The 20,162-nt window shown below is 42.4% G+C and overlaps 1 protein-coding gene across 1 annotated transcript in view; it reads right to left on the minus strand.

Moving 5' to 3' along the window:
• Nucleotides 1-266: 266 nt before the first annotated feature.
• LOC128142830 (ankyrin repeat domain-containing protein 26-like) overlaps nucleotides 267-20,162 on the minus strand; it is a 60,972-nt gene continuing 41,076 nt past the window's right edge. Inside the window, exons 29-39 of the mRNA XM_052789425.1 lie at nucleotides 19,680-19,855; nucleotides 19,387-19,480; nucleotides 18,216-18,293; nucleotides 16,921-17,055; nucleotides 15,739-15,851; nucleotides 15,179-15,320; nucleotides 13,041-13,322; nucleotides 12,109-12,344; nucleotides 11,157-11,403; nucleotides 3,355-3,400; nucleotides 267-1,867 (exon numbers count right to left, since the gene is read on the minus strand). Of these exons, the coding sequence (XP_052645385.1) occupies nucleotides 1,719-1,867; nucleotides 3,355-3,400; nucleotides 11,157-11,403; nucleotides 12,109-12,344; nucleotides 13,041-13,322; nucleotides 15,179-15,320; nucleotides 15,739-15,851; nucleotides 16,921-17,055; nucleotides 18,216-18,293; nucleotides 19,387-19,480; nucleotides 19,680-19,855 (1,698 nt within the window). The 3' untranslated portion in view covers nucleotides 267-1,718. The remainder of the gene's footprint in view (nucleotides 1,868-3,354; nucleotides 3,401-11,156; nucleotides 11,404-12,108; nucleotides 12,345-13,040; nucleotides 13,323-15,178; nucleotides 15,321-15,738; nucleotides 15,852-16,920; nucleotides 17,056-18,215; nucleotides 18,294-19,386; nucleotides 19,481-19,679; nucleotides 19,856-20,162) is intronic.

A 20,162-nucleotide genomic window follows, 5' to 3' on the forward strand; every position in this document is an offset into this window, starting at 1 on the left:
GAAGGACTGCTCTAAAATACAGGAAGAGTCTGGGAACTGATTATTCGCAAGACCTCAACTCTAGTCCGCAATCTTAACAGAAGTGTGCTTCAAGCCTCCCCAGAGGAAAAGGACACAGACGCATGCTGGCCATTTGCCTGGCCTCCAGGACAGGATGAAGATGCAGCTGTGAACAAAGCTGAAGTGAGCAGAAGAGAGATCTGGGGAGTTATATGGGCAGGGAAGGGGGTGGAAAGCAAAGTCAAGAAGGGGTATAGTAAAAAAAAAAAAAGACACATACTAGATTACAAAGTTTATTAAATATCAAGTTGAAACAGAATATCTGGAATTAAATACAGTGTATTAGCTTCAAAAACACTTATTCATATAAAAAGGAAGAGTGTCACAGCAGCATTCATTGCTTTCCTCACTGCCTGTTAACTCAAGTCCTTGAATTAGTGGGTAAAACCCCCCAATTTTTTCCAGTCTTAATTCATCTCAGTCAACCATTCTTACTTTTCCAGAACTGGGACTTTGTTGTATAATCTTCCGATTGCTAGTGACTTTTGCAGACAGGAAATGACAACTGCAGATCTTCAGTAACAACAGGTAACTCCCTGAAAGAAGTAGAACTGCTTGTTTTGTTGACATAAATGCCCCACAACAGCCACCACATCATCAGCGGCCACCAGCAACAAAGAGATGGGCTGTCCTATCACACAAGTTTTGGAAAGTACTAAAGAGGCTCAAAGTTGATATATTAGCATTCCTTTTTTCCCCATACAAAGCGTTTCAGGTGCACCACAGGTATTGATGTAGGAACTGCAAATGTCTAAAGCTGCAGCAATTTTTAATACAACAATCAACATGAATACCATGAGAGGCAATGGGCACAAACTGAAACACAGGAGGTTCTGTCTGGACATCAGGAAACACTTTTTCACCGTGAGGGTGGCCCAGCATTGCCCACGGAGGCTGTGGAGTCTCCATCCTTGGAGATACTCAAAAGACAACATGGTCTTGGGCAACCGTCTCTAGGTGGTCCTCCTTGAGCAGGGGGGCTGGACCAGATGACCTCCAGAGGTCCCTTCCAACCTCACCCATTCTGTGGTTCTGCGATACAAAACAAACGTACCAAAAAGACCACATAACTTTCTTGGCACTACTATACATTCACAAGTAGTTTTAAACCTAAGGCGCATAAAGTGACAGCAATGTAAAGTGCCCTATTCTCCAGCCTGAACACTGGTAAAACTTCACTTTAGCAGCAGAAATATTCACTGCATCAGGACTGAAGCAGCGGGCTCCAAGCACATCAAATAATGTCCTAAGCATTAAAATAACACTGGAAACATAAAAAACCACATAGAGTGAAGGGATTAAACAGAACAAAGGGAATGCTTTTGTTAAAACACAGAACATGAGTGGAGCAAAATAATGCATCTACCTTAATAAGAAACATTTTGACAGTTCTGTCAAGCTCAAGAGTCAAGAGTAGTCAATCTGCCAGTCAGAAAAAATAGATATGGTTCTTAGTGTGAGTGCAAAATAAAACAACTGTGCATCAATAAACCATCAGGTAAGTGCAACGTGCTTGACATCCATTTAATAGACTTAGCATTTATATTCAGATAATAAAAAAACCCCACGTTTTCACATCTGAACAATCTGAAGGATGGGAAACCACAGATGTGCTATGTAAACAAAATTATTTCCCGAGCCTTTGCCTAGCATTTTGTTCAAATCAGATAATTTTTGGTTAGAACATCACGGTACTCCTGTATTGCCCTGCAAAGGGGATCCTGGTCAACATGGACATTTCTTGAAGATCCATCAGTAGATACCATGGGAGAAGCTCCAGCAGATCCAGTTTCAAGTTCAGCAGTGGCTAGGGAGAACAGAGACAAGATTCCTGGTGTTACTTTTATAGTAGACAGGGCCAAGTAAGTCACTGTAAAAACATTATGGGTAACTGGAGAGACTACAATCCAGACAGATTTAAAAACTTCCAAAGGAACATAACAATGAAAGGGCTAGGCACAAAGGGAGAAACACATTTTTTCCACATGTGCTTATTAGTCAACAGTACTTTTAAAGCTAGTGAAAGACATTCCAGAGGCCTCACGCTGAACATCTTCAGGGAACCCACAAATGACTCTTAGTTACACCAGTGCTAAATTCAGCCCCCTGCAGAAACATCTTCAACCTCAAGTGTCTGTTTCCTTAAGTGTTCAAACAAGTGATTTATTGGAACACTACTCCTAAAAATCAGCTTCTGCATTCGCTGTGACAAACTTTAAAAGAAGCTGCATGTGAAAACGCAAACATCTTTGCACTGCAGTCAGGCCAGGACAAGTCTCCCAGCCTGGCACCTTCTCTGAGGGGCGTCTTTGTAACTCGCCCTGGCAAAACCCTCTTTCCTCCATGAAAACACATACTCGGTGGAAGTAAACCCACCTTCACCATCTTTCTCCAGCCACCTTTTTCAGACAAGGTCCCCAAACCAAACATACTCTGACTCCTAGCATATGTGTAATTATGTTCAAAATGCACACGGATGCAATGCAATGGCTTTGTGCCCATTCAGACACATGGAAAAAGCTACAAAGCTACAGTTGAATGCTCTCTCTATGATTAAAAGCATACAGGAACAGAAGGAGATGCTCTCGGGGCTACTTGCTTTGAAACAGCACCAGTCACTGCAAAGCAGTGACTCTGGAGGAACAACTGTGAAATGGGTGGAATTCCTCTTTGGACACCTGGCCTTACATTACAGCCCATGTTTTATGCTACCTATTACAAGCATTCAACTCACATTTGCCTAAACACTACTGAATGATCTTTTCCTAAAGGAAGGCTATCTTTTGTCACTGATTACATTCCTCTTGCTTATTCAAAAAAGACCGCAACATATAAGCTACAAATATAAGCAATGAATAAGACACATGGCAAAAATCAAGAACTAACAGCAGAGAATGTGTATGGTATGGTTTAGTGCTGAATGCACTTGATGTACGTGGAAGGAGAAGTAACAGCTGAAGTCTACAAAAATCTTTTCCTAGGGCTTTTTACATTTGATATATGTGCTTGAGGATTAACTCTAGTGAAAGGTGACTTCAGCTTAAGCCAAGTGTATCTGTGCAGGGGAAATGGGTTAGTTTTCTTTGTGCTTGGTTTTTTTCAGGCAACCGCATAACATTCTACCCAGTATGTTGGTAAGCAGGAAGTTTTCACATTCAAGTCTAAACTGGAAAGCTAGCAGGAAAAAACCCTGCGCTTAGCACAAGAACTTGACAGCTTTCAAGCCATTATTTTCAAGAGTTAGGAACAGTCATCTGTTTCCTTAAAAACACTCCTAACACAATGACACATTACCCTCTTCAAGTTCTTTAGTGATTTTTTCATCCAGTTCCCGCCGTACCTAGAATTATATAGAAAATGTACAGTTAGTATTTTATAAGTTACCTTTTTGTAACTTTAAACTTCTAAAAAAAATCTTAAAACCCACACATAACATGTGATAAAAACTACAAATACCATCCCAAATACAGACATCTTGGTTTGGGGTTTGATTTTTAATGAAGAGAAACTCTTGGTCAGCCAGGCTGTAGCAGTCTCATTGCTGAGCAACATTAACTGTAGCACAAAACAACCTGTAACTCACCAGCTGGATTATAACCGGGCATTTAAAAAATATACAGGAAAGAAGCACAGTGGTGTTATTACAATGAAGGTATGGCAAAAGTCTATCATCAAATACACGAGCAGAATGTCAGCTAAATGCTGAGATCCGCACAAATGCCATCCATAGGGACAAATTCAGTTGAGGCTGGCTTCTGCAGCTTCATAAGGGAAGTGCAAGAGCAGCTGCTGCAGGATTGACATACACCATTGTATAGAAAAAAGCATGTGCCAATATTCTTCTTTTCTCCACTTTAAGATGGAAAATTGAAAGAGCTCCTGCAGATCACGCCAGGATTCTTCTTTATTGTTATTGCCAATACCACGACACACATAGAATATAAAAACACACGTGACTTTTTCTTGCAAACTTTGTACGAAGAAACAACAGCAGCAGCTACAGCTTCTACACAGCGAGAGCTGTGGGGTTTATTATGTAACCAAAATTAGCTTAAGGAGCACTTACTCCTTTCTCCCCTAGAAGGTGGTTATTGCTACCAATTAAGTTATTCTCACTTATGATTCTGACTTCAAAGTCTTCATAAGAAGAAGTCAGATCTTTTGAAGAGTCATAGTCCAAGCGCTATATGCTGTTGTTTACGTTTGATGATACTTGTGGCTCCTACATTTTTTCCATCAAGTCTGTGACACATAGAAGTGAATTTCAAAATAGATACCACACAGCTTCCAGGCCTACGAGGGCCACGAAGATGCTGAAGGGCTTGGACCACGTGAGCTATGTGGAGAGGCTGAGAGCTGTGACTGTTTCTTTACTGGAGCAGAGAAAGCTCAGGGAGACCTTATCTATGTATATAAATACTTGGTGGAGTGAGTAAAGAAGATGGAGCCAGACTCTTGTCAGTAGTGCCAAGTAAAAGAACAAGAGGAATGGGCACAAATCAAAATAGAGGAAATTTCATTTTAACATAAGGAAAGTTTGGTTTTTTTCCTTTTTAAACTGTAAGCATGGTCACACCCTGGAACAAGTTGCCCAGAAAAGGTTGTGGAGTGTCCATCCGTGGAGATGTACAAAACCTAGCTGGACATAACCCTGAACAACCTGCTATGGCTGACCCTGCTTTGAGCAGGGGTGGGGCTGGACTAGATGATCTTCCGAGGCCCCTTCCACCCTCGCCCATCCTGTGATTCTCTGATTTTAGTACTGAATCCCTGGGGGAATAAGTCTTTATTTTATGAAATGAGCAACATACATACCACCACCACCACCACCACGAACTGAAACACTGTACAATGTACTCAACAGGCAAAAGCCTCAGGAAGGGAAGCAATCTGCATACCCTCGCAAGAGGAGCAGTAACAGGCAGTAACTCCAAAGGCCAAAGAAGTGGGGCCGTAAACCAGCAGAGGGGAGGGAAGGGCCCTCTCTCCAGGCCTACAGGGATAGCTGCGACCAAATTCACCAGCTCCTCCAGGAGAACCACCACTCAGTGGTACTTCCTTGGAATAGTCTGTGCCTTCACAGCTAGAAGAGGGGAGCACAGAGCTGGAAGAACAACAGAAAAGGCCCCCCCAAATCCCCAAACCTCTAATTGTTTTCAAGCAGGTACAAGCAGCAGCAAAATCCTGGGGAGAAGGGACCTCCTAACACATGAAATGAGACAGAGGTAACAGAAAAAAGCAGGAAAACTAATGCCTAGACCAAAAGACGACCCAAACCCAGGGCCTATCCTAAGCAAAGCAGCAGTAGTTGAGGCGTTAGAAGAAACCACTTTCCCTGGTTTCTGGAGCCCTCACCATGACCAGAAGGTCCACAGGACCCTCCACAACACGTGTGGATGAATCAAGAGAAGAAAAAACCTTGTTTTCCTCTTATTCATTCCAGTTCCATCTTTGTGAATCTCATCCATGCCCGAGGAAAGAGAAATAGGTGGAAATAAAGCCAACACACTCATTTCTGAATAGGGAATGAAGAGCCAGGCAAAATACACCTTTGAGGACTATAACTTGCCTCCACTGTTCTTCCCCCCAAGCCCCTGGAAAAGGCATCACAGCTGACTATCCCAAACCTCCTGAGCAGGTCATTCTCTTCTCACTGCACCTCTCTCCAGGCAGTAACATACTGGGTTCCCTTGCAGCAGTCACCTGCTCAAGAATTCTTTTTGAGAAAGCAGTGTTGACTTCTACTTACCCACATGGATTGTTTGAGCACAGAGTAAGTTGGATCCTGTAAGACTCCATGACATGATACTCGGACTCTAGCAACTCAACTTCAGAACAGTACTGGTACTCCAGACACAACCGCTGTTACTACCAAGAACTTTTTGAATATCAGAACTGGCAAGGAGGCTAAACCAGCCTGCTCCTGTAGTTTAAAGAAGTTCCATTGTAACAGATGAAATCCACGCACTGTCATCTTACTGTGGTAGTTAAACATCCGAAGCCATAACATTACAAATACAGAAAGCATGAAAGTACTCTGCGGCAGTCATTCTTTCACTTGGACAAACTAGCAAGTTCAAAATATTTGCAGTATTAGGAAAATGTGAACGCATCAGTAAGTTTCAATCAAAACCTAACAGCATAAATAGACTAAACGTTTCCAGTACAAAATACCACCCAACATTAAACAACGCTGGCTACAAACCTTGTCATGTATCTCGCTGCAGAGAAGAGAGAGAACAACAGAGTTTTGATTAAGGAGCTGAAGAAGAAAGAAAAACGGCCTTAAGTTCAAAGGTCTTCAGTGAGAAATAAGAACACGGCCTACACGTAAACAAAGCAAGTAAAAAAGCTAACAATGCAAAGACTGCTACAATACAAGAGTGCAGATGGAAAATGAAATCAGAAAAGGAACAGAAACTGAGAAATAGAGTAGGAAGCAGACATTCCCTTTCTCACGTGATGTAGGAAAACCGGTTTCATAAATCCATTAATTCACACTGGTTGCAGCTAGCAGAGTTCACTATGATTTTCTATGTCAAGACACCCACATTCATTTTCACCAGCCTTTGGCACAGCTGTTAGGATTTAAGCTTCACATTTTTTAAACCTAACAACAAGACTCCAGTCCCAAAATCTCCATGCAGCACTTGCAGCAGACATTCCTCGCAGCAGTTCCCAAATTAAGGCACACAGACCACTAACAACATATTTGTGTTTCACCTGCTTGATTCAATTTAGTTCTGGATGGTGACATGCCAATTCATGAGCAGTTTGGGAGTCAGTAGACCAGATCATAAAAGAAAAAAAGACCCTGTCAAAGATCTCTCTACTCCTGTAAAGAACAGGCAATACACACGTACATCCTTCTTATGACACAAGTCCTACTATGAAATAAATTCACAATTCATGAAATAAATTCAGCCAACCTCCTTGCAGAACATAAGGGACTGCTAGTTGCTACAGTTACTGTTTGTAATTACATGCACAGAATTTTTCAAGTACTTGTAATTTATTCTTCATTACTGGAGCTCTAATAAAAATAAAACCAACCAAAAAACCCCCAAAGACATTTGCATGTGATTGGGATTTTACTGGTTAATGAGCTCGTGTCAATATCAACTTTGTATTTTTCAAGATACTTCTGCACTTCCATTTCAAGGTTATTAATTTCTGTAGCATATATATTTGATAAGGGGGAAGGGGCTATGCTGTAATGGAACACTTTTCTTCTTCATGTTCTTTTTAAGAATAAAATTCTCGTTTTTTGCTGAGCTTGCAACATGGCCATCTTCAAAGTGTAAGGCTATATGCATAATCACTGACATTCGCCTCATGTTAAGTAGTGGTTTAGAAAAACTGTGAAATCATCCAAGCCTTTAAACTCCAAATTCCTTAGTTATGTCTAAAAGAAGCAACTGTGTCCACTTGCCAGAGTAGCACTTCTTCCTCTTGTTCGCAATCAGCATCATTTACCAATGTTTTTTTTCCAACAGTTGCATGGACAAAGAATTAATAGCAGCATTTTGATTAACAGCAGTGCAAAGTATTTTCACCTCCTTGCCCCTGAAGCTATTTCAAAGCTTTTGCACAAACCAAATTTACATAAACATCCTCCTCTTAAGAACGAGATGTCCTGTACTTCAAATAGCCTTTCTCACCTTGAGGAAGCTACTGCGAGAAACACTAAATCTGCACAGTGAGCTTTGACTGAAAAAAAGAAGTGCAAGATGACCACCTGAGGCATACTGCAATTTAAGCTCCTTAACTCCCTGTCATTACGAGCTTTAGTGGCAGGAGCCTTCGTAATCTCCAGCCAAAAAAGCACTGCTCAGCTTGAATTTAAAGGCAAGACAATTCTGTAGGAGGGAACCAGGTTACTGGAAAAAATTTGAGGCATAACTGAAGCAAACAGTGAAGTGAAGAAAAGGCTTAGAGTCAGAGAAACTCTTCTGTCTTTAAATAATCTGGTGAACAGGCAGAGTACTAAGCAGCACAACCTGCAAAGCACTTCAAAATAGACTAAAACTGTCATCTCTGCATTCTTTCCTCATGTTCCATCTTGTCTCCTGAATGGCACAGGACTCCTGCAGAAATGACAGCACAGACTGTGCATCTGGTATTTTTGCATTTGGAAACTGATGGAGATTCATCACCCATTATTTTATGCAGAGGGATACATGCGGTTTTCCCCTTTTGTTACTTCCTGACTTAAAGCCCTGTTTTCCAGTTCAATCCTCTTCTTGTAGACGCACGAGTCAGGAATTCTGTCCTTTCAGCTCCTCAGAGATACAGTATGGCTTCAAACACTGTTAATGACATACTGCACCCAGCTGAGGAAACTGAAACCAGCAGTGCTAAGTGAAATACCCACTTAGATGCATGTCCTCTAGCAACTACTGCACCTCTGAGAGCCCTGTTTCTTTTTTCTGAAGCACTCTGAAAGAGAAGATCACGTTTTCAGACTTTGCTGAATACATTGAACATTGAGTGACCTGGGGCTACAGACAGTGCCATTACAATTACTCCCAGTTGTTCCCTAACTGGTGATTACAGGAAGAAATATCATGAAAGGACATGCAGCTGCATTTAGTAACAGAGAGGATAAATTCACACTGATAATTCCGAGTCCCAGAGACCAGCCTTCTGCTTTGATTGAGGGAAAACAGGCATGCTGGGAATTCCAGCTTTTTCTTAAGACAGCCTGGTAGAAATGGTAAGAAATGGGAAAGTTCTCTGAGGATTTAGCCATAGTTTTACTCCCCTTCATTCAAGGAAGAAAACTTTAGAATTTAATACTATATTAGAATTAGAAGCTAATCACGAGAAGACAAACTGTGTCTAGCAAGAGCAAATTATCCTCAGCTCCTCTCTTGACATGAACTAAAAGTCTCTGTAGGTTGTAAACAAGATCAGAGGGGACTTCAGGGGATTAAGTCCTACTAACAAAACTGCACTAGGATGGAGACATTTAGGTATATAAGAAAGCCCCCAAACTAACAAAACCAAACCTCACCTCACATCAGTAACTGGAGACTGGGGAAATGTCATACGTAATCGTTCTTCAACTTCCTTGAGAGTCTGCTCAAGGCTGACAGGTATTTTTGTGGGTTTTTTTAAACCTTTAAAGCAAAGCCTCAGAAAACAGTACCAAAACTTAAAAGTATTCCCCAGCACAGCAATCCATCACAAAATGAGAGACGTATGCTCTGAAAAGAAACTTTATAGGTGCTGTTGAAGTCAGGACACTGAGTGAGAACAGTATCGCCATCCTCAGATCTAATGCACACTTTTCTTGGAATTAGCTCAAATGTTTGTCACAAGTATATTTGGAAACCATTTTTCACAAGACGTTGAAGCAGCCTATATAATGATTTGAAATATATATCTGCATATATTAGCAACGGTATAAAAACCCATGAGCTGTGAAGTAGCCTTTTAAAATATTTAATCTCTGGAATATACTTAAGGGAAGCTAGTAAACCAGTAAAGGTATCTATCCTGACAGTGACAAAAACTTTGAGATGCCCAGAGACTTCCAATTTCTTCTGGAAAATTAAGATGGAAAGGACTACTTGAAGAATGTTGCTGTAATTCAGTTAAGAAGCACTGAGTACTCCCACTTTCTCCCCCTTGACTGTCTTTTCTTCCTGTTTCTTCTTCTTCAACAAAGGCACAACTGTTAACCCTTTTCTTTTAAACTAGGGCAGTGTTTCTCCTAGAAGTCTGATGGTTTCCTCCTTTGCCTTTTTCTTCTTTTAACATCTTGCTCCCACCTCTCTGTCCGTTCTTTTCCTCACTTGTTCCCTGCTCCCTTCCCCTCTTGTTCCCTCATCCTGGCCTTCTCCTTATTTCACTTTTGCAGTGGGTCCCTGAATTTTGCCTCCTTTCTACTGCTTGCCTGCTGAATAGCCCCTGCAGATGGTACAGTACCAATTGCCTCCCGAGTTCTTTCCCTAATGTATGGCCACCCTCTGACCTGAAAAACACATTCACAGTGATACAGAGTCGTTCATCTTAACTGCCACTGCTACGCATTACCTACACTGCTTTGTCCGTTTTTGTTTTGTTGGGTTTGGGCTTTTTTTTTTTTTTTCCCCCTTAAACCAGGTGCAGTATGTAGTCACATTGTTTACAGGGATTCTTTCCAAGGTGGGTGGGACCACTGAACTGAGATGGACTTAAAAAAAGTGAATGAATACTTCTCACATTCATTCAGCACCAGAATGCATGAGGGACAGAACACCGACTGAACACAGAAGCTTGTCCATGCCTCAATCCTATGCTAGGTGAGAAACTGATTACAACTATTGACATCTGGTTTCCAAGTCTCACAATATAATGTTCACCATTCTGTGAGGGATGTGCTATCACACTGACTGCTAATTACAGGGCATACTTTGACCAGAAGTATTGCAGAGGTTGCAGCATTGCTGCAAAATTAGAAAGCTGTGAAGACTTCCTGAAGAGTAACTAATTTTACCTGTTCGTGTAATAACACATAGCAGGAGCTACAAAAACAAATGCCTCCTACACATAGTATACACCCCGCACTGAAGTATAAAGTGAGAAATCAGGCGATCCCGTTCATATCATCCTATTTTTGAAGCATCCCTTTATTGCTATTCATGTACTAAAACAAGTTGCAGTGAAGAAACCGCGAGAATGAAGATCAGTCAGGAAGGAAAAGGCGTTTCAAAGATGTCTGATGGGATTTTGCATTCCAAGTTAGCCATTTTAAACAGGTCATACATACTATACATTAAAATTTAATGAAGAGCTTAGCTGGGAACTTCCTATGCCACAGTATTCTTTATCACAGTTTCTCTTGTAAAAGAATGTAGTTACACAGCTCATTATTTAGATTTCAGAATTTTGGGGGTTTTGAGCACTCTTGGAAAATTTGTACAACCCTGATGACCAAAAGTCTTCACCCCTACCACATATACTTGTGTACTGTTTTGATGATGAGCAATTGTTTGGGCATATTAGACCATAGAGTTTGGAACTATAAATGGATTCTAACTTCAGGCTGAAAAGCAAAAACTTGCTTACAGTTTTAGCAGTAGTTGAGAACAGTATTTCAAAATTCTTACCTTAGCCACATAGGCTTCAACCCTGTTTCTTGATGATAATGCGTTCCCGGTTTGGCTTAGGAAGCTTCCTCCTAGACTTAGACTTCTGTTCAGCGCCAAATGGTTGCCAAGATGTCCCACTTCAGTTGAATACAGAACTGGACTTGCAGCCAGACCTCCACTGACAATGCTGCTTGCGATTAAAGATTTGCTTCTATGGCGCTCTTGAAGGAGCTTAGCATTGGCTTCTGCTAGTCTCTCATTAGCTCTGAAACATTCAGAAGCATACAAAGAATTATCTTTGGTAATGACACTTTTGCAAAGTCACCCCCCAGGTCTTTGACTATTCTTCGACTTCTGAAAATGGAAGGGATTACAAGCCTCTAAAACAAGAATATAATTTGATCTGAAGTCTTGGCGCAGAGCCTATTTCTAGGAAGTCACACTACCTGCAAGCAGCAGCAAGAGTTACCAACACTTATGACTTCTCAGCATTAGGGCTTCAAAACAATCTGTGAATGCCATGTGTTTACACAGCTTCTTCTGAAAGGTACTTCACCTGCATAAGAACTCTGGACTACCCTTCCTTTCCCAAGGAAAGCTCAAACCTCAGACATGCTGCTAAAATGGAAGCCAAAAAAAAATTTTTTTTTTTTGTTTTGCTTCCCAGAATCAAATTCTGTTCTCTGAAGTGCCTATTCTTATTCAAGCAATAAAGGACATGAAATTTATCTTTTCTGCCACACACAGAGTACCCTATTAATGCCATGATCAGTGGTGTTACTGCTGGAACACTAAAGAGAAATGACGACAGTTGTAATGAAGGGAAAGGGTCTTAAGCTACTTTCCTTGGAAATATGCCTTCTTATGCTTACATACACAATGCTACCAGATGCAGAAGAGGGGTTTTAGGAGGAAAATGCATGGGGAAAAAGTAGTATCTTATTACCACTCCAAAAAAGCATAAGCTTACCTTTCCAGTTTATTTGCTAGGCATCTTCTTATTTTTACTTCCTCCAGGTACAGTTCTTTGTACCTTTCCACTTCTGCCTGCGTGGATTCTTTTTGAAAAATACTGTCTTGTTCCGTATTTTTTATCCTGTCCAATTCACATTCAAGATCTCTAATTCTGTGTTTTAGCTGGTTTCTCAGTGAAGCATGATGATTGGCTCTGATTTGTTCTAATCTGTCCTGGGAGGCTGCCTGCGTCTGAAGCAGATAACGCACTTTCAACCACTGCAAAGAAGAAAACTCTCCCTGCCAGTCAACTGCACGTACCCAATTTCAAGGGGCCCAGCTTCACTCGGTGAGGCAACTGTGCCTCCTCACTACCATCAGCAATCAAGGCAGAACCCTGGAACTACCACATTAAATAGCTCTTCAGAAAGAGCCCCCCTCTTAGCACTATTGTTCATCAAAGCTACTAATGACAGAACACCATCTCTGTAGGACAGTGCATATAGAAAAGGATTCCTCAAAGAAATTATGAGGATCCCTCATCTCCACCCCCCACCCCGCAACTGTGGTGACTTCTTTTCTGAGCACTTTTCCCCATACAATGGCAAAGGAGGACCTGTATGCCTGGCCATGACAACTGGAAGTTACAATACCCATTCAAGGATGAACACGACCAGCGGACAGTGACAACCTCCCCCCCACACCCAAGAACTGCAAAACGGAAATCTACCTTGGGCAAGCTTTTGATTCAGGGACCTGCAGGCACATTACACACACATGAAAGCACTCTTGCCCAACCATATTCTCTTCTCCCACTGCCCTTTACGAAAGACAGAAGCACAGCACTAACAGACAGAATCAGGCAACAAAACTAAAATACTAAAAAAATGACAACCACAACAAAACTATGTAATAGAGACTACAGACACATGTGAGAAATTCACTTACCTGCAAAAACAGATTGACTTCTTGCAGTTTTTGTCTTATCTCTTGTCCGGCTCGTTCTTCCATCTCTCTTTTGTATTGTTCTAGTTGGCTGCGATCCACCATGTTGGTCTCCAAACGATGTTTGAGGTTAGCCACCTCTTCTTTCAGCTGGCATTTGCTCTTCTCCAGTTTTTCATGGTTCCCACGCATGGTGGACAACTCTTCTCGCAAACCCTGATTTTGTGCTTCTAGCTGCATGCATTTTTTAGACTCTATCTCCAGCTGCTGGGAAAGTTCACCAACCTGTAGACAGCAAAAAAAAAAAGAACCCCCAAAACTGGGGAACTCAGATCTACAATTACTCAGTTCTGTGAAAATCAGTAAAGGGGTTGGCCATCGAGGCTGTATTTACCATCTGCTGACTCAGTATTAAAACCAAAGTGAAACCAGTCTCTTCTTTTAAAACAAGAACAGCTTTCACAACATTCCTGATAGGATTCCTCAGGCTCCCATCCTTTCTCAGTTCTTCTGCAGTAGGTATCAAGAGGACCGAGAGGTGCCAAACTAGCAGCATTTCACGCATAGGGCTAAGTGGAAAAGCACTAAGGCTATTCTTCCATGAGGTGCTCATACGCTCACGGGAAATCACACACCCCCATACCTAGCCACCTTCTGGTTTCATCAGAAACAACACGTGTCATGCTTTAGAGGAAAGTTTACATGCTGTCAACACAATCAAAGCTTCATTACAGAACTGACAAGACAAGAAACAGATGCTCTTTTTTTTCCATTACACTGAAAGATTTGTAAATAGTGGCTCAGAACACAGCTTTTACAGCGGTGGTGGAGGAAGACATATTCTCTTTAGGTCGAAGCCGCAGTTTGTTTTCAAAAATTTGCAGGAAATATCAGACTTTCAGTAAGTCCCAACGGTCAACTACAGCTCTATCCTCCTCTTCCCCCCTCCAGAAACATACATTTTCTGTACCTGTTGAAGATAAAACATAATACCCTGTCTTCTTTTAATAAAAGTGGAGGAAACCAGCATACTAAACACTTGAAAGAGTCTCTAGCAAAGTAGAAACTTTAGACTTATCTAAAACCGCCTAAATGTAACGGCCTTCCCTGTCATTCGAAACAACTCTCCAACAGAAACACAAACCCACTACTGACTTCTGGACTAAAAAGGAGCCACTGCAAAGGCAGTTGACTCATTCTACAATGCCTTCCAAATACGAACGTAGCTCTGAAACATGGCTGCTCTAGCAACAAATCTGAGCAATGAGCGGAGAAGTAGATAAAAGGTTACGTGCTACTGAACAGCCAGAGCAACCTCAAAAGCACTTCTGGGAAATCTACTTCTGGGTGCCCATGACAAGGGAAAGATGGGCCGAGACAGCTACTAGCGAGCAATAAGTTACAGAATTTTTTCTGCATCGCCTCAGCTGCTTCGCGCCCTGGGAAACAACGACACCGTTTAGAAAAGCAAAACCTGAACTGCCTTCTGCTCAACTCCTGCCTAAGACAGAGCTCAAGGGGTGACCTCGGGCAAAGCCAACTTCATACAGTTGTTCCCAGTAACGGTGGTGTTAATTCCCTCTCTTCCAGAGAAGGAATTCATCTGTAAGACCTAGAAGACGCTGCCATGGCCTCAAGCTGCAGCCAGGCCTGTGCCGAGCCTTACTGCTCTCAGCCCTGAACCTCACCCATGGACGTGACATCCTGGTAGGACTGCAGTCCCTATGGACTGGCCTGGCGATCTGCACTCTTGGCTGACCCTGCTTGCTGTCACCGGACCTATTCTGCTCTTCTTGGTGAGGGCCTGTGGGACTGCCCATGAGCTCATGGACCCTGCCAGCCTTGCTGCGACTCTCGGCTCGCCCTTCCTCTACAGAACAGCCTGCCCTTGATGTGCCCTTGCAGATACTGCTTTGCACATTATGTTTTCATCTTTACCCATGATAACTACATCAGTATTAGTTATAGACATCTACTACTGTAACAGTAGAAGGAGCATCAAGAAAAGGCAGTTGCTTCTAACATACAGCAAAGAAAAAAAAAAATCAACAGCATGAAAAGTAGTACAGGGAAAGAATAACACAGTTTTTTCAAAAGAAAAAACACCACCACCAAAAAACCCCAAACAAACCAGAGCTCACCTTTGTTCTTAATCTACCAACTTCATTGACCATTTCAGAATACCTGTTCTTCATCTCTCCCTGCAAATTAAGCTGGGACTCAATCTCTCTCTCCTCATACACCCTTAGGTTCTTCGTAGCTCTGCTCAGAAGCCTCTTCAACCTGCACAGCAAATGAGTCAAGAAAACAATGAAGCAAAGGAACAACCGGCCTTTTTCACATACTCTTACGTAAACAGCGCAGACATGGCTTGCTTCATCTTTAACGTGCTTTACACACCAGCAATTACTGAGAAAAAACAGCATTACTGTGCCACAAACCCCTTGAAAGGTCCAAATTTCACCTGAAAAGAGGAATAAAAGACTTCCTTCCCCCCAGGAGAACCACAGGGCAACCTGCATTTGCAGTTCTTTTGGCAGCTATTGAAAACTATGGACTCATGCACAGAAGCGCCCTGCAAGAACTAACACGGGGCTTGAATTTTCTCACAAACTGTTACATACATCTGTTTTTACAGTGAAGTTCAATGAAGCTTGACTCCTACTCAGGGATACCTCTTCACCATACTAAAAAGCCATACCTCTTACAGTCTTTCTGCAGTTCGATGTTTCTTTTCATTTCTTGGTCCAGACGCAGTTCGACTGGGCGTTTCAACTCTACCAGCTTCTTCACTTTCTTTCTTTCAGTCTCACACTTTCAAAATAGAAGAGATACATGACACACACAGCGTAGGAACAGTATCTACGCACAGTATATGCATCTAACATTCTCCACAGAGAAGCTGCAGTATGCCTCTATCTGTTAGCCAAGTTCCACAGAATGCCAAGGGACAAAGTTCCTGAGAACATTTAATCACTTCGGGTTTCACATCAAACAGGCCAACACCTAACAACAGAAAGAAACGACCCCACTGAGGCAAAGGCTCTTCTAACGCTTCAAGGCAAAAAGGTGGAAAAGATGCTGCAGGACACTTTCGGCAGCTCCTCTACTCATAACAGGGATTACGTAGGTATGTACATCGTGGGAGAACACAGATCAATCTAATGCTTTCATGGGATCTTCAATGACCAGCAGGCAGGGGCTTGCAGAGGAATTTGATCTTTTGCAATTCTTCAATGTTTCATTTCCCTCTGCTATTACCTCCCTCTCTCCTCTGGGGGTATTTACTTATTCACATCTTGTTCTTCCTCTTGGTGTTTTCTCAGCCAAACCAGAGGAGAGCTGGCAGCTGTTTTGACTTTGTACTTCCATTTTTCCTCTACAGAAAAGGAGAAAAGGGAAAGACTGCCCCTTGGAAACTGGCAGCCATTTCTTGTTTCCCAAGTACTAGTTCATTTGCCCAAAATTCCTGCAGTACATTTTTCTGGAAGGCTTTTAAGCTCCCACTACCCTGAAAACATGCAGCAGCTCCTCCATACATTGCACTGGAAACATGAAGCATTTTAACCCTGCCCAGAAACCAAGGCGTCAGAAGATGACCAGAAGGAATCCAAGAAATAACTGGGGAACTGCAGCCTTGCTCAATGTGCTCAACGGATAGCAAACCACATTGGGAACTCTTCCCAATAGAACCATGCCAGAATTTACACAAAGATACCCAGCCAGCTTTTATTTGCTTCCTGGCTGATACCCAAATCACAAGATACTCACAGCCTGAACGGCAAAGATAACAGAAAAAGCTGACACTGTCAGAACTCGACAAAAAGGTAGACACAGTTCTCCAGGGTATTGGCTTGGCGTCTGGAAAATTTACTGGGCTCACCTGTTCCAGGAGTTCAGCCTTTTCTCTGTCAAGCTGAGCAACACGCTCTTCAAGGTGGGATCTTGACTTCAAGTGCTCTTCCCACATGCTGTGGGAGTCCTTTGATGTCAGAGGCAGCACATTCTGCTTTTGCATCTGTGAAAGCAACAGCGGCAAAAGAAGAAACTAAGGTGACTGGAAAGACAGCACTGCAGTAGAAAGCAGTAACTTAAATTGAAACAGGTCTAAGCTCTCCTCTCCCCATCCAACATCTACAGTTAAGGTTAACACGGAGTGTACAACACACCTCAGGAAACATAACCAAGAGCAGCAATTGAAGCTGGTGGAAAGAATGAACACCCTAGAAGTGACAAGATGAGGTTGCAACTTTGGGGGAATAAGATGACATGCACACACGCACACAAGATCACCCTAAACTTTCTTCCAAAGGTCCTCCAGAGTTCCTAACAATACATACTTTTTAATATAATAATTCCTCTAGTGCCCACCACAGAAAATACCCTACTCTCACTGCCTCTGTAACAGCTCTACATCTCCTGAGAGCAAGAATATGTTTTCAAATCAGCAATGCTATTTATGCTTCTACCCAAGGGGACAAATGCATTTGCTTAACAAATGCATTTGAGTGGAGCGGAACTTACAGATTCAGTTCAAGTATAAAGAATGCAAGCTGACTAGCTGCTTTTAGCGGCATTCTGTAAGAAGGGGGGGTGGGAGCGGGGGAAAAAAAAAAAGATGTCTACTGATCTACAGAAAGTCATGAAAACCTCAGCACAAAGGCTTAGATAAAAAATCCTTAGGGTGTAGAAATTTCTCAAGTGCCCTTACAGAGTAGGCGAAATGCTATGTCTTACAACAGAAGCTAACATGGTCTCAAGGGCAAGCTGTGACAAAGCTGCAAAGTAACACGGATCTCCCAAGTCCAGTCTCCTCTCTCAGCTTTCAACCACCGATCTCCCCCCTGCCCGCAACATCCATCCTATCTGTCATCTGCCATGCTTTAACTCCAGTAGGCAGCTAAGCACCCCACAGCCACTTGCTCACTCCACCCTGGTAGGATGGGGGAGAGAATTCAGACAAATCATGCTGATGAACACAAGTATCTTGCACACCACACCACAGGTACAAAATACAGCAGCAGGGGAATAGGGACATTTACAGCCTTTTCCCTTGAGGGTGCCTTGCCCTAAAACCAGAAGGGTATTTGTCAGCTGAACTGTGCCTACACAACCCACCTGATCTTTTCGATTACCTGCACACCAAAAAGTCAAAGACTAAACCAGTTATTCATGTACCTGCTGGTGGAGGTGGTCCTCTGCAGCTGCCTGTGTTGTCTGTAAGCTAGTTATCAAGTCTTCCAGGCGGTTATGAACCTACAGAAGCATTAAAAGAAGCAAGAAGACATACTACGATGTTCCAGACCGAAGTTTACACCTCATTACCAAAAACAAATATTACATACGCCTCTTCACCTCTTTATTCCTATAGTATTTACACCTAGCACCAATAATCACAACGGCCTTAGTTTGATGCCACTGTAAAATTGGTAGCAATCATCACGTCTGCCGTTTACTTCAGGGAGAGAGAACACCATGCAAAGAATCTTCCATGAAAACAGGCACGAGTAGCTTTTCCCATCCACAGTAGATTTGAAAACCATGCCCTACTAACCAAAGAGGAAGGACCAGCATCATGACTGCCTTCCCTTTTCTCTTGTCAGTATCAGTACATCACAAAAGTTCAACTTTCACATGTAGTTATTTCTGAACTCTTTTCAGCATTAACTAACAACTACAGTTTTAACAAGAACCCTAGTTCACTCGTTACAATACAAATTTCCTTCATACAGGCCACAGACGAAAGCACCTTATCTGAGCTAAAATCAACCACTGTGCAGAGGCAGTGGGAAATTCCAAGGCCTGCACTGAGCTCTGCGAATGATACCACAGGCATTCCTCTTCACTGTTTCATGAAGACAAACACACACCAAGTGGCCAAATGAAAAGCAATTCTGCACAGCCAAAGCTCTGGAGAGTATAGTTTTTGTTCCAGTCTGATGATGCCAGTCAGGCCTCTGGCACAAAGTGCTTGGTATCAATATTCTCTGTAGAATTTCCATGAGTTAACTTAAGGAATACCTTTAATGATACACATTGCAACAAGCGTTTGAAGCCGCATCTGACGTCATGACAGGTCTAAAGCAGACAATACTTAGACCAGCGTATTACTGTCAAATCCTCACATTTTAGAACGTTAAGTAGGACTTGCCATAGTAGCATGGGAAAACTCTCAAAACCAGAAAGCTGGGGAATGCACCAGGCTGCTTTCTGAGCAGCCTATATTCAGTAGAATGCAGGAACTGAGCTCCCCGTGGCTCTCCAGGAAAACCTCATCCTAAAATTTCCCCACAGAAATAGGTAACTAGGCTCAGGAGCTCACAAAAAGGGAAGTTTGTGACCAGCTTACTGAGGCAGAGGCTTGCAGGTCTCTCTGAAGGGCTTCAATCCTATTGTTTTGTTGCTGGACTGTGGCTTCCAGTCTGGCATTTCCAATTTCAAGGCTTAAAAAGAAATACAGGTCTTATGAGGGAAATCCACCAGAGCACCAGTTCTGAAAGAACAGCGTGAAACAACATAATCTAAGACAAAAGCATCCTTCAAAATCGTATATTAACTTGCTGTGATGCAACAAGGCTATCCTGTTGTTTTCACACCATCCCAGTAAGCGACAGACCTTGCTTCACTGTGTGACTCTCTTACCGTTGCACATGTTCTTCCAGTTGTTTTCTAGTTGCATTAGTCCCAGAAGATGCCAACAGGAGGTCCTGCAGTTTCTGGGTAGAAGCTATTACTTCCCTTTCCTTATTATCCAAGGCAGTCTCCAATTCACGAACACAACGCTCAGACTGAAGATGCTGTTCTTCCAACTCCCGCAACTGTAAAATCACAGTAAGAATCCCCAGTAGTCAGGTGAGCTTCTATATAGAGGGGTCAACTGCTGCTGAAGAATTCAAGGACTGCATATACCTGCACATACCCTCTAGTCAAAGAACTGTAATCATTTCAAGTACATTCAAACCTTCACTTGTACTAGCAAATGAACACAAACTGTGTCACTTCATCATCTTTTATACTGGCCTCTCCCATCCCTCCACTGATTTCCTATAGCACAGTTCTAAGCACTGACACTGCCCCTCCTACCCTTTCAGTGACTTGTGACACTCTTTGTATCCACTTGTTTGC

This window comes from Harpia harpyja, chromosome 6, assembly GCF_026419915.1.
Source record: "Harpia harpyja isolate bHarHar1 chromosome 6, bHarHar1 primary haplotype, whole genome shotgun sequence".
Taxonomy (NCBI): Eukaryota; Metazoa; Chordata; class Aves; order Accipitriformes; family Accipitridae; genus Harpia; species Harpia harpyja.